The sequence below is a fragment of a genome, unplaced genomic scaffold, assembly GCF_019419815.1.
Source record: "Pyrus x bretschneideri cultivar Hongxiangsu unplaced genomic scaffold, Pyrus_bretschneideri_v1 Contig22, whole genome shotgun sequence".
Taxonomy (NCBI): Eukaryota; Viridiplantae; Streptophyta; class Magnoliopsida; order Rosales; family Rosaceae; genus Pyrus; species Pyrus x bretschneideri.
In genome coordinates this window covers 3,352,272-3,369,143 of record NW_025999524.1, presented here as the reverse complement: position 1 = coordinate 3,369,143, position 16,872 = coordinate 3,352,272, and the positions used below count along the sequence as shown (strand labels likewise).

The window sequence follows — 16,872 nt, the reverse complement described above, 5'->3', positions numbered from 1 at the left end:
CTCACAAGAGTGTTTTTTTATCTTACATTCTTCTTTCAATATTTCAGGTAATCTTTAATTATAAATAACAGGGGGATAAATAATTTCAAAAAAAGAAAATTAATGTTTTGCCTCTCCTATTTGTTGATATTATAATCTTTGATTTTGCTTGTAAACTAAGGAGGAAAAATGGCGACACACAATTATCCATGAAACTCACATTTCACCAACCAACTCAAAGCATACAAACTCTTATATAAAATCTCAGACCACTTCAACATATCTACTCCATTTAAGCTAAGTTATTTATTTCTATTTATTTCCTTACATCTTCTCTGCAAGTAACATGTCTAAAGCAAATATTATAAGAAGACATGTACTTTTGGAGAAGAACAAAGTTGTAAAGGAGAGGGAGAAGACGAACAGTAACCCTAAATACCTCAAGCGAATTTACCCAATTGGCCTTCACAAGAGCACTTCATCTCTATCCCTATCTTCATCATCATCTCTGTCTTTCTCCTTGTCGGAGAACTCGTATGATTCTTCTCTCACCGATTCTACCTTTCCACTGGATCAGAAGATTTCCGCGGCGTTCCGCTTCATTGCACCACCACCTCCAAGAAGAGAGTATAATTCTCCAGTGGCTAAACTGGCCCAGCAGCAGATTAGTCTGGCTCAGGATGCTAATGATGGGGAGTTGAGGAGGTGCAATTGGATAACAAAGAATAGTGGTGAGTTTTATTAATGTTTCATCAAATACTGCAGAAAACTTTGATTTCCTGTTTTCATGCTTTCTCGATTTATATATGTATATCATCCTTGAACATAACCCATGCTAATCTTTACTGTATGGTTTCAATTTCATCAGGATCCTGATGGGCTCCAGTTTTCCTATTTTCATCATTTGAAAAAAAAAAAAAAAATAGTTTATGACTTTGCTCTGGAGAAAAATGGAATGGAAAAATGGTCGTAGGAGTTGGTACGTGGAATCTATAGAAAATCATAGTAAACTTCATAAACAAGAAAGTCATAAAGGCTTTCGTCACTACCAAGTAGTTGGCTAATGATACATGCAAGTTATTAACATATATATTCTGAAAGACAATAATACAAATGACAACAACATATGCGAGGCATTTAACATTTTATCGACTCTAGAGCATATTCTTTGCCAACTTCAATTAACTTTTTGATTATCTACTGCACAACGTGTGGCAATGGATCGTGTGTCTTTAAAAAAAAAAAATATTATTATTATTATTTTTTTTTTGTGTGTGTGTGTGTGAAACCCGCAACATGCAGCATATACACATAGAGTTTTGTATTCGCGAAGGTTTCAAATTGTGTCACTCTGTCGTATTTGTAACTCTGTCATAAATATACACAGAAAATAAAATAAAATTGTTTTTGCCGGAGTAAATAAAGAATTTTATGCAGATATGCATTGATCCTGTTCTTTCATTGCACAGATAAAGTTTATGTAGCATTTCATGACGAATGCTGGGGAGTTCCAGCATACGATGACAAGTAAGTCCATCGAGACTCTTATGATCATGTCTAATTAATCAAAAAATTAAGTGGTGATTAATTAAATAAATCTATCTATCTGGATGCAGTCAATTGTTTGAGCTGCTTGCACTGTCTGGTATGTTGATGGACCACAATTGGACTGAAATTGTGAAAAGAAGGGAGCTTTTCAGGTAACCTAGTTCTTTTCTAGCTATGTCACTGGAATTTATAAAACTCTGGGTACTATTTCATAGATCTTATGCTTTAGTTCGTAACGCAGGGAAGCGTTTTCTGGATTCGATCCGAACAAAGTTGCAAAAATGGAGGAGAAAGAGATTGCAGAAATAACTTCCAACAAAGAAATAATGCTGGTGGACTGCAGAGTGAGGTGCATTATAAACAATGCCAAATGCATATTGAAGGCAAGCAAGAAAACTATAACATGATATAAATTATTTATTAGTTGTTGACATTGTACTTAATCTTAATTAGTTATCTAACCAATGCAGATTGTGAGGGAGTTTGGATCTTTCAGCAGCTACATTTGGAGTTATGTGAATCACAAACCAGTCATAAACCGATTCAGATACCCCAGAAACGTTCCTCTCAGGACTCCGAAAGCAGAATCCATGAGCAAGGACTTGATCAAGAGAGGGTTTCGATACGTTGGACCGGTGATCGTGTACTCGTTCATGCAGGCTGCAGGGTTGACAAATGATCATCTGGTGGATTGTTATAGGTACAGTGAATGTGTGAACCTTGCAGAAAGACCTTGGAGACATATCTAATTATATATATTTATTTGACGTAATCTGAATTATGTACCAAATATATATTCTTTAGATGCATCTTTCAGTGTAATAAATTAATAATTTGAATTATGTATTTAATTAAGTATGAACCATGAAGATTGACCTAAAAAACGTATGTACTCCAAAAGAATAATAATTTGGTTGGTGCAGTACATATATGTAAATCATATTAAAGAGAACAGACAAATGCACATTTTTATGAGTTCAATAAATTAGTTGTGATCAGCTAATTGTATGTAGTAATGTAACTCTATTGTATGTAGATTATTTTTTTGTAATAATGTCCTTGGAAATATTATGTTGTTTTCCAACAGAACATGTTAGCTATCACTAACCAGCACTAGGGTTTATACTATTAGTGACATTTATTTTCATTTATACATGAAATGTTTTAAGTTCAACGAGTTACTAAATATCAATCAATGTGGTAAAAATGGACCAAACAGCAAGGCCCAACCTAATCAATGGGCTTTATATAACTCACAAGACTAGACCAATTGATCCTTAGACCAGCCAGCCAATCCAAGCACCCAGTGTTATGTTTATATTTCAAATCTGCTTTCCAAGCTCCCATGCCGTGATAATTTCTTCAACATGATATAATGAACACATATGCTCTTCGTAGAAAAATAAGATAAACTCCTCCAGCTGACTGCATTGCCTTGACAAAAATATAATCCGGGTCAAGTGTAAAAGACGAGAAGAACTTCCACACATTTGAAATGTCACAGTGATATCAGCTCATGTCAATCCCGTTGGTATTCAAAATGTAGGTAAGTTTCTCTCGTGAGTAACCCGGAAAACACAGTAAGTTGATATACTGCATAACCAGTATCACCCACTAGACAGAATCACTAAGGAGACAGACAAGCAGACAAGTCCGAGTCCCACGTTTTGTCTGCCTCTGTTTAATTGTTGGTGCCATAATTTTGTCTTTGCATCTTAAACCCTATTTCTAGTAAATCCAAGTGGCAAATATAGTAATATACTAGCACTAAACAACAACTCAGTATTTCAAGATTAGGTTTCCACTTTCAATCCTTTCCATCGCAGTCTCCGTCGTCCGTCCCACCACGAATAATATTACTTATCACTTGATTAATCTATCTATTAATTATAATAATTAATATTAATAAGATCCATTCTTGCGGGCCTGTGGGGTCTGCTCTGATTAAGCAAACAACGATTCTCATGATCAGCTCATATGGGAAACCCTTTGACTGCCCTCGGAGATTGTTAGTTGAGAACCCTTCACCCATTTTTCAACCAATGTCTATCTTCTTTCAAGATAAAGTCCAGCATGAACCTTGTTCATAGTGACAGCAATGAAACCCCACCACTAATTAGGCAGATAATCAAGTTGCCCACTTGCCCTAATCAGTAGGGTTACAGATGGTCGAGTCAATCACTAGTAATCAATATCGCATCGTACGCAACTTAATCACTCGTGCACTACAACAGATGTAAATATTCATACAGAAATCCTCAGAGCAATTCAATATAAATTGTATGCGTCTCCTCACATGCATGGGACCATTCTTTGATCGCCCGCACGTAAAACAACTCCACATCGGCACCCCTTTTTTATTACTTGATTTGAGTTTCGGGGATTAGATTCGAGTGTCCAAACTCGGGAGTTTGAGGTTTCAATCGAGCTGGAAAAATAAGCAGGCATGGATACCGTATGACGGCTTCAGCAGGGTCCAGGGACCAATAAGGCAGTGCATGGAAGCATACAACAAAAAACCCAGAAACTGTTGGAAGAAAACAGCAGGCAAAACAATCTGCTGGCGGAGGGACGGAAGAAACGCAAAATACAAAAACGTGTCTTATCCAAGTGATGGCTTCGTGGGACCTTTTTTTACAATGTGGTGGTGGTAATATCTTGTTTTGCTTTCTCTGTCAGCATCGACGACATTTTCTTTGGAAAAATATCTCCCTTCCTTGCTTGCTTTTATACAATTACGATTACAATTACGATTACGATTACGGTTTCGTTCCAATTTTCAACAATCTTGACGTAACCAACACTCGCTTCTTTTTCAAATGGAATTAATTAATACCTTAAATCCAGACAAATAACGCACACCAAAATTTAATCTATCGATCTGTGGGTGGCAGTGGCAGCTTAATGTTTGTCAACAAATAAGGACGTCATTGGAAACATATATTAGTATTCTATACCTCTTTTGTAAACTACATAATATGATGGTTGACCGGCAATCAAAACCTCTATTCAGATCTTCAGGTTTGTTTGAAATTTTCAAACGGAGTTTTCAGGAAATCATTCTTTTTGAAACACAGACATAATATTTGTCACAAAATTGTGAGCAGTATTTGATTTCTATAACACTACCCGACTGGTTTCTAAGCAATGTCCCTCCATCGGCGGTTTGAGAAATCCGTTATATCATGCAAACGGGAGTTAGACCAATTTTCCAGCATTTTGCATGCAAGTTCGAATTTGTGAGAGGAGTTCCTCAATGGAAATTGAAAAACAAACCAAAAGGTGGTTCAGAATTCAGATGCTTTTATCAGACCAAAATCATATAAAAAAGGAAAACTTTCTACACGAAAGGCAAATTAAAATACATGTAACTTGAAACAAAGCCACAATTTACATAATCCTTCTTTTCTTGATTTCATTCTACAAATTATTTATCCAACAACGTCATCAAGGAGTTAAAGAAAACGAAGTCAAAAAATCAAAAGCCAAAAAACAAAGAAATACAACCAATTCTACTCTCAGCTCCTCTCGCTCAGCAGATTGTCAAGAATATTTACAGCACCAGATTCCTCCTACAGTCGCTCGTCACTACAAACGCCTTCCGATATGGGAAAAACGGTAAACCCAAATCTAATCTTTAACAAAGGGAACCAATCCTTCCACTCCCACGCAGCGAGCGTTGCTGCCTCAGTCTCAAAACTGGCACGAAGTGCCGAGCCTCTGTCTCTGCCTCTGACCTAGGGTAACAGATTTGCGTTTGGCAAATGCCGGGTACAGCAGATCTTGAAACTTCTCCAGAAACAAGGTCCACTCATCCTCGCGCATGTCAGCCAGCTTCACAAAGCTCATGCTTGCAGGAAGTTGCTCGTTTGCACTCCTGTGCCCCGATGATGTATTCGCCGTGTACCCGTTTTCTGGTTTGGAACCCTTATACTTCAGGCGGCTCTTCTCTCCCAAAACTGTATTCTTCAGCGACATAGAAAGTTTTGAAACGGTTGGGACCTTTTCTGGAGTTGGCATATATGCCAATGCCTCTTGTTCTTCCACTTCACTGTCCTCTTCCTCCTCGATGCTTTCTTCAAGTTTAGAGAGAAGTGAGCGGCCATGCCCACTCCCATTTGCAAATGGAAAGGATGATGACCTGTTCAGATAATCATCTGCTGCAAATTTGGAGGTGTAGTCTTCCTCTGTGTCCTCACAGTCTATGTCAAACAGGAACTCCTGATCTTCCGAATCAGCCTTGGGAGACGGCACCTCCTCCCTCTCTGCCAACATCTTCCTCGCCTCCATACAAATTATCTCAAGTTCACTGGGTTCCTCCTCGCCACTGCGAAATTCCCTGGTCATCATCTCACCTATTTCAGCAAGACAGAGACCATATGCAGCAGACTCCTTCAGGAAAATGGTGCAAAGAACCAAAACCCTGAGACAAGCCTCTCGAATCATGGGCAGCTCCCTGCGCAACATCTCACAGTCCTCAAGTGGATCAAGTATTTCTATGTACTCAAGCTCCTCATCCGTGAAAGGAATGGAAGCCTGGGGCCAATGAATCCACTCAAAGTAGGGGTCCTCCAAAGTTTCTGGCAAACAAAGGCCATGGTCAATTGGAATGAGCTCCACTTGACCAAACATCCCGACACCATCCAGTTTCCTAACTAAAAGGTTCCCTGCATGCCTGTCTGTGTTAAAAATCCTAATGTCTAATATCCCTATACGATGCACAGAAGTTACGGGGAAGCTGGATGTCCCGTGATCACTGGCATCAAAATCATGTTGGATGAATTGCTGGCAAGATGCAATCTTGCTAACCAGCTTCTTCTGAGGAGTCTTATTCCCGTTCACCCCATCGTTTATGTTAAAGATAGAGTGAGTGATCTTCACCAAGGCAGTGGGAGGCACATTGGCAAAGTGATCTTTGTCAAGCAGGAAAGCTGCGACTTCTCTGAATCCAGTCTCCCCAACTCGGACTGAGCGCTTCAAACCTGGTTGCCCAAGAGCTTTACCGACAAAACCTTTCGGGTTGTTAGGTGCAAAAGGTTCTTCATCAGTTGGCTTCACTATCGAAACACACTCACCTCTGCTGTTCCTGAAATAGTATGCACCTCCAAGCCCACTATGAACAGGAATTGGATCAACCCCCATCTTGATGGCCTTCACCATATCCTTGACCACTTGTTTTGTCCTCACAAACCGATCTGAGTTCCCTAATGTCTCTATAGGACCACTCCGATCTCTCTGCTGCAGATCCCTTCCAGTAGGTGAGAGACATGGAGTTGATGAACTTCTATGCATAAGGTTCCTCGTGAGAAGAAGAGGGGAATCATTCCTAACCGCACTCAGATCATTCTTCAACACCAAATCCCCAAAAGTCAACGAGCTTTCATCAGTTGGGACATTGAGAGCAATCTGCAATCTTCTCTTCACAGTATGGACATTATCACTGCGATCCAAATCCATCCCCAAGACACATCCACTTTCAGTTTGCACAAAAACTCGCCTCCTACCAGTGTGCTGCTTCCCTTCCATTCTCTTGCTTCCATGGTACTCCGCACTGAGCGGATTGCTAAATAGTGCCACTGGCATCTGGGTCTGCACTGGGCTGTCCAGCTTACGAGACATTATGCAAACGGAAGTGACAGTTTAGGAGGCCGGCAAGAGAGGCGGCGGTAGAAGAGAGCCAAAACGTTGCCGAGCTCCGAAGCGGCTGATGACAGAATGAATAGAAATCTCGATTCCAAGACGATCATAAGATAAGGACTTCCAGAACCCACCAAGATTCCGTGAGCAAAAAGACCTTGAGGAACGAACAGGAGACCGAAGAATCTACACTGGAGCTCAATGCTACATTCAGTGAGAAGCCAATGTCATCCTCCTCTAAAAAGTAAAGAATCTGCATCGAAACGTAACGGTCGGACATTAAATTCATTATTTTTACATGGATACGTAGATCTTAGAACAAAGAGTGGATCAAATACAGAAAGCAGTTCACTTAATTGATTGAACTTTGCATAAATTAACATAAAAACAAAGCATCCATAACCTGGAATACACTCTACAGTTTCTCAACACCCAAATATTCTTAGAAATTTCGATTAAATTCAAAACGGAACACACTTTAAATTCTAGTCACTGAACCTAAATCCTATAAATTTCCATTTTCGGCCCCCCAAATTAAAATTACTGAACCCTAAATTATATGCGATTCGATCCGCGAGCATAATTTCAACGATAATACAAAACCAACGATGATAAAATAACAATGAATCGGAAACGACAATGAAGAACAAAATCTGACCATTTCTGAGCGACAAAATAGCGTAATCAGAGGCGGCGACTCACCAGAATGCAAGATCTGGAAGAGCTATCAAACGAAGCGAGCACGGCCGTCAAAACAACGAGACGAAATTCTTAGCGCGCGCGCCCCTGCTTGAAATTTGACTGAGAATCACGGGAGGCTCAACGGACGGGGTGAGACGCGAAAGGCTTGGGGGTGGAAGGGGAGAGAATCGTCCGAGTCGACTCATAAAAACCCTCCCGAGTTTTCCTGCGTCGCCTCTTTCGTCTTGCTCTCTGAGTCTGTAACTATTCTTCGCCTTCTCTCTCTCTCACAGCGGTCTCTTTCCCCCCTTGGCACGATCTTTAACTCAGCGCGTATATCCGGGTTAAGCAAACTAACCCTGGTTAGAATCTCACCACCACCCCCCCTCTCTCTCCTCTCTCTTTCTCTCTCTTGCTTCTGTTTATTTGGTTCGAAGACTCTAGAATACGTAATGTGGGTCGTTGGATCGGTAGACTCCCGGGAGTCGTGGGCCGTGCGATGCGATTGGTCCTCGATGTGAAGCCGGATAAAAAGATTTTTCAGTGTGACCGGTACACGAATAATACATCACGTGTCATTATACTTTTGGTAAGATATGTGATAAAAAATTAATAACTTAAAAAATAAAATTTCTCACCATTCCTATTAAAACACGTGATGTACCATCGTATGCCGATCTGACCGACGAATCCCTCGAGCCCACGGACGACTCAACAGTTGAATTAATCGTTCATTTGGCGAAATTACCCCTGGATGTGGGCTGTGAAATACCAGAGCTGCCGGGTGGGAGTGGCAAAATTTTGCTGCTACGGAATCAGGATAACTTGTGGGGGCCGGCTGCGAATAGTACAGATGTTGCTGTTCGGTGGACTGATCGTACGGTTTGAAGTGACTCAGACTTCTTTTGATCAGAAAAGGATTATGTAGATTTCTCTTTTTTCGGGTCAATAAAGTCAATTTACAAATTGGGTGGGATGGGAGCAAATTTCGGAAGCAAGTAATTGTTTTTATTTTTATTTTTTGCAAAGATTGGTATGAATGGGAAGAAAATAAAGAAACTAAATATCATTCAAACCTAAAAACTAATAATTGAGAATGCAATACCTCAAAGTTAATGCGGTTGAAAAACCACTTAGTAATATAATTTAAGAGAATTATTCTTCATTTGTAAGTAATAGATTTAAGTTCGATTCTCGTTAAAGATGAATTTGAATCATATTATTGTTAACTTATTATACGACTTAGCCCACTCATTCGTCTATGATATAGAACCACCAAGTATTCTCTATTCATTGGGCGTTGATGACTCATTTTCCTTTTTCACACTCTGATTCATATTGTTGGTATAGAAAGATCTCTGATAAACTATATAACAAAATCCATTTTGCATTATATCAAGGAATTTATTGGTTTGGGCCGAATAAAGCAATGTCACACGATTATTATCAAACTGAATGCAATTTTTTTTTGTATGTGAGGATCTTACCGAAGCGTCTTCTGCTTCTAACAAACCATGAACTAGGTCAGAATCATTCTCAACGAATCGTTGTTTATTTCACATAGCTCATTCTCATCTTATCTCCTATTGATTTATAACTTCTTCAATTCTAGGTAAATAAACATATCATCTCTTCGTTTAGTTTATCTCATATTGTTAATGATACGGAATCATCGATTTTATCATCTTGTTAACTGGACAAGGAAAAAGATTTCGAGACAAAAAAATGTGTATAAATTACGTTTTCACTTTTGGAGCAGAGCAAGGACGGTGATATTAGAGCAATATTAAACTAAATTTAAATCAAGTAAATACGACACTTCACCCGTAGCAATTAGCCATATGGCTTTATTACATTCTTAATTAAACAAGTTTAAATTAATATTAGGGTTTAGGTAGGGCCGGCACATGGTGCTCCATGCATTGCCATTCCAAAGGTTACAAAATCCCCGAAGACTGCAGACTCTCCCACGTGATGGTGACGATGAAACTGATAATTACTTTAATATCCAACCTGTCGATATTATCCATATCACCTTCTTTTTTTTTATATAAATAAATTGTTTTCAACCCCATGAAATCAGCCAATGAACCATTCATCGTTAGATTCAATGAAATTTAATCTATTTTGCCGTTATGCTGACACAATTTTACTTTTAAGAGTAAATCACGTGCTGGTCACGTTCTAGCATTTGACGGTAATGGGTAAAATTTCATGAAATTTGACAGCGAAGGGTTGGTCTCTTAAATAGTTCAAGGCGTTAATTTACCCAAAAAATAATTTAGAAAGTCGAACGACAGTTTATCCCTAACAAATAGATAATAGGGATAATATTGATGGGTCGGATAATGTTTGAGACAAACTCAAAAATACACATGCTTAATATAATGTTTAAGACAAGATAATCGTTATGCAAGTGAGAGTATTTACGTCGTTGATGTAGTATAAGATCCAATCACACGAAAGCCGCTTATCCTTTTCAATTATTGAAGATTTATTTTTTTTTTTTTTTTTTTAAACAAGGGGAGTAGAAATTGAATCCCAAAAATCTCGTTTGTCGATAAAAACTTTAACGAACTAAGCTACAAACCTTTGGTGATATTAGAAAAAAATTATATCTATTTGTTTAATTTTGGATTCATAAGCTATAAATGCTAAAATCTTAAATTATGATACTTGCCATTCTTTAGATTTGTAGAACATTTTCTGCCACGTTCATTGGACCATATTTTGTCTTTCCATTGCTAATCAGACAGAATACCCATAAAAAAAGCCATATCGCAGAGCCACACCGGTTTGCCCAGCGACCCGATGCATTGGATTAGCATATCAGGAACCCTACACAAGCATACAACAGACAAATTCCAGTCAATGGCATCCTGCCACGTAACACCCAAAGATTATCCAGTTCTGCAAACCAAGTGGCGCCGTCGGATTGTTGAGCAGTGTCACCGTCAGCGAGGGTCGTAGGGTTTCCGGTGGGCGGTCAAGGGCGCACATGGATTTGGATTTTTAAGGGTCAGAGTCAGAGACGCAGAACAACTGGGAGTTTTTGTTTTGTTATTCAGAGCTTCTTCTTTTAGGGCCGCCGAGGGTCATCATCTTTGTTATCGTATACTGTTCACGTGGATCAACCTCCATGCAGACGGTCGAGACTTCAAAAATGATTAAAGCGTTACAATCTTATAAGTGGACAGTTTTAAGTTTTAATTTTGTGGATTACGAATTTGATACTTAATTAGTTAAATTTATATAAACAAATTTGATGCACTTTTAATAAAAGAGTTTACGAGCAGAAGCACATTTTAGAGAAACATTTTTAAACGGACCCTCAAAATAGTGTAAACATAATACTTCCAATGTTGTTGCTCATGTCCCATGACCGATTGCACCTATATATATATATAGCATAATGCGAGGTTCGAAAACTTTTGGAAAATTAGCCATATCATTTTTCAATAACAATAACATATCAAATATCGACGATATAACAATGACATAACGATAACAGAATAATGACATAATAGCAACATAATAAACAACGATAATTTTTCCAATCAAATCTTAAAATATGTTTCTTGTAGCTAATTGCTCAATTTTCCTTATATTTTTGTGAAGATATATTTTAGTTATGTGCGCAAATTTTGTACATTTTTATTGTAATCCTTTGAAGTTTTTGTTGTCATTTTCAAATTTATATTTTATACGCGTCTTTATACATTGCTATTTTTTTTTCACCGAATATAGTTGTTTTGTTCAAAACAAAAGTAATCATTTTTTCCCTAATCAAAATATTGGATTATTGGATTGGCCCAAAGACTGTTACTGGATCTGTGTTATCATCCCAGAAAAGGGGCTCGCAGCTAATTTGCATTTAAAAAATAGCCCATATGATGTCTAGACTCCGACTTATCATTTTGTTGGGATTTGAATGCTCTCCTGAGGTAATGGGAGGATCCTCTTAACCTATCATCGTGAATCGTTGAATTTTTATCCAACGATTACAAACAGTGAAGTTCCTTTAAAGTTATAATAATTATAGCCGTTAAATAAAAATCCAACGGTCTACGATAATGGATTAGGAAAATCCTCTCCATTAGCTCAGGAGAAGATCCAAATCCATTTTGTTGGTCTTCACATCAAAACAAAAACTCTGCAACTTTTATGAATTTATTGCGCTTTTCTCTTCACCTGTTACCTTCAGCTCAACATAACAACAACAACAAAAATTTATTTCACTAAATGAGATGGTTATATAAATTCTAGAATACTGCTGTACTCGATTTTACGTTAAGTCTTCTATTATCTTTAAGTACTTCATATATCTTTTCAGCTCAAAAAAAAAAAATTTATATATATATATATATGGAGTAGAATTGATCATGTCAAAATTGACTCAAAACGAGTAAGTTTGTCACACGTTTTTACATTTGTTTATAAAATTATGTTGACTTCTGAGTCCTGTACAACCTCTGAGAAATTCATACACATGTTTGACTGCTACTGCTAGCTAAACAGATTTAGCGTACGTGTAGTCAAACTTGATTTGAGAGGATTTTAAAATACTTTAAAATTTTAATGTAGTCAATTAAAAGATTTTAAAGGATTTTAGAATCCATTCAAATCTAGGTGTAGTCAATTAAAGGATTTTAGAATCCTTTAAATTTAGGTGTAGTCAATTAAAAGATTTTAAAGGATTTTAAAATCCATCCAAATCTAAGCGTATTCAAAAAATTAAGATTTTGGATGATTTCAATAAGTTCTAGATGTTGTGAGATTTGAGAGCCAAAAGTATATATAACCAATACCAAAAAGAATCCAACCTCACCCCCAGGATTTCAAATCCTTCCACCACAATCCATTCAAATTCTTTAAAAATCCATATGAATTTTGTAGGAGTCTTTAATCCTCTTAAATCATATCAAATTTATCACTTTTAAAATCCTTTAAAATACCCCCTTTAATTCCCAAGGTATTGATTATAATTTTGTGCATTACATATATAAGTTAATTTACCTACCAACACAACAATAAACCTAAAACAGCTTCGGCTAATATTCCAATCCCTAATACACAAAACAAAAGCTATATGTTCCGCACAATTCTTACCTACAAAATAGTCTAATTTACCTATTACATCAAACCAAAATTTAAAGGGTCTAGTTTACTTTCAAAATGGTCTAATTTACCTACATGATTTATGTGCATTAGATTAAAAGTTTATTTAATTGCCTACAAGCACAAACCCACAACATTCGAACATTATCTAATATCACTAATTTTTTTTTTTTTTGGAATAGATAAATTAATTTAAATGTAGGTAAATTAGTATAATATTAATAAGTAGGTAAATTAGTATAATATTAATAAGTAGGTAAATTAATTTAAATGTAGGTAAATTAGTATAATATTTTATAAGTAGGTAAATTAATTTAAATGTTGGTAAATTAGTATAATATTTATATGTAGGTAATTACATGATTCAAAATGCAGGTTTATTAGTATAATATTTTATAGTAGGTAAATTAATTTGTGTATGGTAATTACATAATTCAAACAATATTTTTTTTCCGTACAAGATTGTCTTTCTCTTTTAAATTTGGTAAATTAATTTATATATGTTGCTAATATTTATGATACAAGAAAGGTAAAATATCCATATGGATTTAATTGCTCATCATAATTAGGATGAGTAATAACATTTATTGACCAAATTAGGATTCTATGGCATAAGTTGTAATTGTATTGTAATAGTTGGTCATATATTTGTCTACATGGTAGGCTATTTGAAATTTAAGTTTTATTTGAATGTTTAAATGTAGATGTGTTTTTATTTGGAAAATAGGAGTTTCAAGGGTCTATATCTAAAGAACCCATTGATTTACAAGTATTCCCAGAATTGGTCTCCCGTCGCAATCTAATCTACAATGTTGGAACTTTCACTCGGAACCAATATATTTAGTGAAGGTTATACGTATTAAAACTCAACCATCAAGCAACCTCAGATTATAAAAAGGGCACGGGTGATTATTATGACTCTCAACAATCAAAAAACAAACAGAAGTTACTTGGTCATTAATCTGGTTCTACTGTTTTAGTTAAAAGAGTACTGGTTCAGTTTCGTTGACAGAACAATCGTAAGATGGTTAAGGTCGAGGACAAGCAGGAGCTCGTCGATGTTGCGTGTTTTGATGGTGGCTTCTTGCATCTTTGTATCGTCATCGGCGGGCGAAGGAGAAAAGGTAAGGAAGGATAAAACTGTAGCAAAGAGTGCAGGGCCAGAGGCAACCATGGTTGTAGCCGCAAGGCACTTCTCTTCAGCACACAAAGTTAGGCTCGACTAGTCAAGTGATGAGTTCCTCGTTCTTTAATTTTCTGAATAATTAGGGTTCAGTTGTAAAGTTTGTGTAAGCGCTGCTTTTGAATGTGAATATGATTCAAACTAATATTGGTATTTTAATTTACCACACCTGTCTGCAGATAATGTTTCAAATGGGATATTGGCTTTGATTAGAAGAATTCAGGAAAGGGTGATTAGGAAAAAGTGTGTGATTAATTAAGAAAAACAATCACTAAAGGTGGAGATTCATTAAACATTACTGGGCGCCATGCACAATTTCAAAAATAAAGGGTGACAAGTCCCTAACATTTATTCAATCTTACACAGTGGATCTTGGATTCGTAATTTCTTCTAAATCCGCATCTCCTTTCTCTTTGCTCTTCCAAAACGACAACACATCATAGAACTGTGTCAAAACAAGATTTAAAAATGTAATTGTTATAAGGTAAGTTTACTAAAATGTTTGAGAATTTTCTTATACAATGTCACACACGCACAATTTTATTCTTCTCTGCAAGAAAGTAGGATACAAGGTTAACTCAAATACAAAATTAAAACCAATCCCTAATTAAACAAGCAAATCTAAATCTTGTTGACGAGGTAACTTAAATATATTTTCTTTCAAAGACTAATGTAGGACGTAACTTGCAAAATCATTATTGACTTTCTTATTTCCTCTTCTCCAACGAGAAGTTTTTCAGTGTGTCAGGAACACAGTTTGGTATACCAAGTGTCATATATTACAATTAGTTGAAATTTTTCTTCAAGTTTTCCATTAATTGTATTATTATACTTGGTTTACGTGTTCCCGGCATATTGAAAATCTCTTTTCCCCAACACTCCCACTTAATCTTATGGTGATAATCATGAGTTTGTCAAAGAGAAACCAAAACTAAATTTCAAATTTAGTAAATTTAACCAGTAACTTCCAACACTCATGAAAACCATGCACACAATCGGCACCAACTTTATCCGAAGTAACCTCACCCAAATCTGGCGATTCTGGGCCACTGCCATTACAGTGGTCATCACTCCAAGCCCTCGAGTGGCTGTCGCGAAACTTCAAATTTTCCTCCAAATTCTCAACTTCTAATTCACAAAAGCCATTCTTTTCTTCACTCCCACTCTCCCTCTGAAGAAGAAGTAGGAGAGATTTTCAAGAAATAAGAACAACAATAGGGCAATAACACAATAAGGTGGCATCACAGCAAGGTCACGACAACAATACAAATAGCAAATCACGATCACGAAAAGGCAAAGCAAGCACCACAAAAGCATACAAACAAACCCTAAAATTTTTAGAGCAAAGACACGGAAAAACCCTAAAAAGATTAGAACAAAGTGAAATTTCATGAATGGCAAATGTTAATAAACTAAAGTTAACATACCGATTGAGGTTCTCTCCTTTTGCGAGGCTTTGAGACGAGGATTTGCCACGAGCCTTCCTTACACGCGCGAATTTGACTCATACCATCGTTTACCCCTTTGCCTTTGATCTCTTGATGATGATCATCTTCAACATCGAAATCGGATTCATATAAAGAAGGAAGCTCTGACGGATCTAACTGAACACTCTCCTGCTTATCCTCAAGAGTCTTGGCTATTAACTCATCATTATTATCGTTAATAATCTTATGATGGTGATTATGATGATCATCATCATGGTTGGGATTGGATTTGCTGCTTCCTGTGAATTTTGTTGCAGCAGAGGACAAGTAATTTACCAAAAACTTCATTTCTAGAAATCTAAATTCGGGGCACAAACAGAAGAAACATAAAATCTTACAGAAAAATAGTGCCCATAAAAAAGAAATGGAAAATGGAAGAGTCAGAAGGATTAAAATTGGGATGCAAATTAAGAGGAAGAAGGAGAGCCCTGCACAGAGACATGCCTTTGCCCACAATTTTATCACTTGAAAAAATAAAACTGAAATCGAATAATGATTATTCTGTGAAAAAACCGCACAAGGCATTGAATCTGTGTGACTAATATGATTCTGAAGTTTCACAATTTCCAATCGGTTTAACACAATGAAGAACAGAAGATCATATGTTTGATTGCTTTCAATTGTTCATCCCTCCATTACGAAGCTAATTAAGAGTTAATACTTAATTAGCTCGCGAGGGGGGCAAGCACCGGTTGATGCTTGCCACGTGGCGGGATGAATGGGGGACTGGCCTCTCCAGGTGTGACTTGTCACTCGAATGCAGGCTCCATCTTGTATGTGTAACAACATTACGGAGTAATTGAGGTAATATAAATAGCATCAGGAGATTAATTAGCAAAAATCATGCAAAAGCACGTACGTACGTGGGGATGGGGTTATTGTGCATGTATGTAGCCACATACCATGCACGTCCTTTCGTTTCCTACAATTCTTCGTAATCATTGGCAATCCATGCATGACGGAACTCCACGAACTTCATAAAAACTGCACGAGAGTACGGGCCTAGCCTGCAGGGCCATCATGTCATTAGTAAGTGAATTAAGGGCTGATTAGAGAGAAGTTGACGGTGTTTAAAATATCAGCATAAATGAAAATATTGATATACAAATTTGTTAAATACCAATGAATATATAGATATTAATATTAATATCAGTTGCTTTTGATGAAAATTATTGAAATTCACTCAAAAACGTATTAATTTAAAATAGAAACTTTAAAGAATATTATATGCTTGTGTGT

General features: G+C 36.8%; 3 protein-coding genes across 4 annotated transcripts; 1 reads left to right on the top strand and 2 right to left on the bottom strand.

Moving 5' to 3' along the window:
• The first annotated feature begins 256 nt into the window (after positions 1–256).
• LOC103946559 (DNA-3-methyladenine glycosylase) lies at positions 257–2,369 on the top strand. The gene is made up of 5 exons (XM_009357285.3): positions 257–710; positions 1,449–1,506; positions 1,596–1,679; positions 1,769–1,910; positions 1,998–2,369. Exons 1-5 carry the CDS (start codon positions 326–328, stop codon positions 2,274–2,276), a joined length of 948 nt encoding a protein of 315 aa, XP_009355560.2. The 5' UTR covers positions 257–325; the 3' UTR covers positions 2,277–2,369.
• A 2,547-nt stretch (positions 2,370–4,916) lies between these two features.
• On the bottom strand, positions 4,917–8,153 carry LOC103946549 (phosphatidylinositol 4-kinase gamma 7). Its single transcript, XM_009357275.3, has 2 exons — positions 7,867–8,153; positions 4,917–7,417 (listed from the first exon to the last, which is right to left on the bottom strand). Exon 2 carries the CDS (start codon positions 7,144–7,146, stop codon positions 5,221–5,223), a length of 1,926 nt encoding a protein of 641 aa, XP_009355550.3. The 5' UTR covers positions 7,147–7,417; positions 7,867–8,153; the 3' UTR covers positions 4,917–5,220.
• A 5,692-nt stretch (positions 8,154–13,845) lies between these two features.
• LOC108867196 lies at positions 13,846–16,390 on the bottom strand. 2 transcript variants are annotated; one of them, XM_018647346.2, is made up of 2 exons: positions 15,574–16,390; positions 13,846–14,591 (listed from the first exon to the last, which is right to left on the bottom strand). In XM_018647346.2, exons 1-2 carry the CDS (start codon positions 16,156–16,158, stop codon positions 14,505–14,507), a joined length of 672 nt encoding a protein of 223 aa, XP_018502862.2. In that variant the 5' UTR covers positions 16,159–16,390; the 3' UTR covers positions 13,846–14,504. The 2 variants fall into 2 exon arrangements, with proteins under 2 accessions (XP_018502862.2, XP_018502858.2); XM_018647342.2 differs by lacking the exon at positions 13,846–14,591 and adding an exon at positions 14,987–15,317.
• Positions 16,391–16,872: the final 482 nt, after the last annotated feature.

Coding starts and splice junctions, on each gene's coding strand:
- LOC103946559 (XM_009357285.3), top strand. CDS start 326: ATGTCTAAAGCAAATATTATAAGAAGACATGTACTTTTGGAGAAGAAC. Junction 1,507..1,595: donor GTTCCAGCATACGATGACAA/GTAAGTCCATCG, acceptor ATCTGGATGCAG/TCAATTGTTTGAGCTGCTTG. Junction 1,680..1,768: donor AAAAGAAGGGAGCTTTTCAG/GTAACCTAGTTC, acceptor TTCGTAACGCAG/GGAAGCGTTTTCTGGATTCG.
- LOC103946549 (XM_009357275.3), bottom strand. CDS start 7,146: ATGTCTCGTAAGCTGGACAGCCCAGTGCAGACCCAGATGCCAGTGGCA.
- LOC108867196 (XM_018647342.2), bottom strand. CDS start 16,158: ATGCCTTGTGCGGTTTTTTCACAGAATAATCATTATTCGATTTCAGTT. Junction 15,318..15,573: donor AAAGGAGAGAACCTCAATCG/GTATGTTAACTT, acceptor CTTCTTCTTCAG/AGGGAGAGTGGGAGTGAAGA.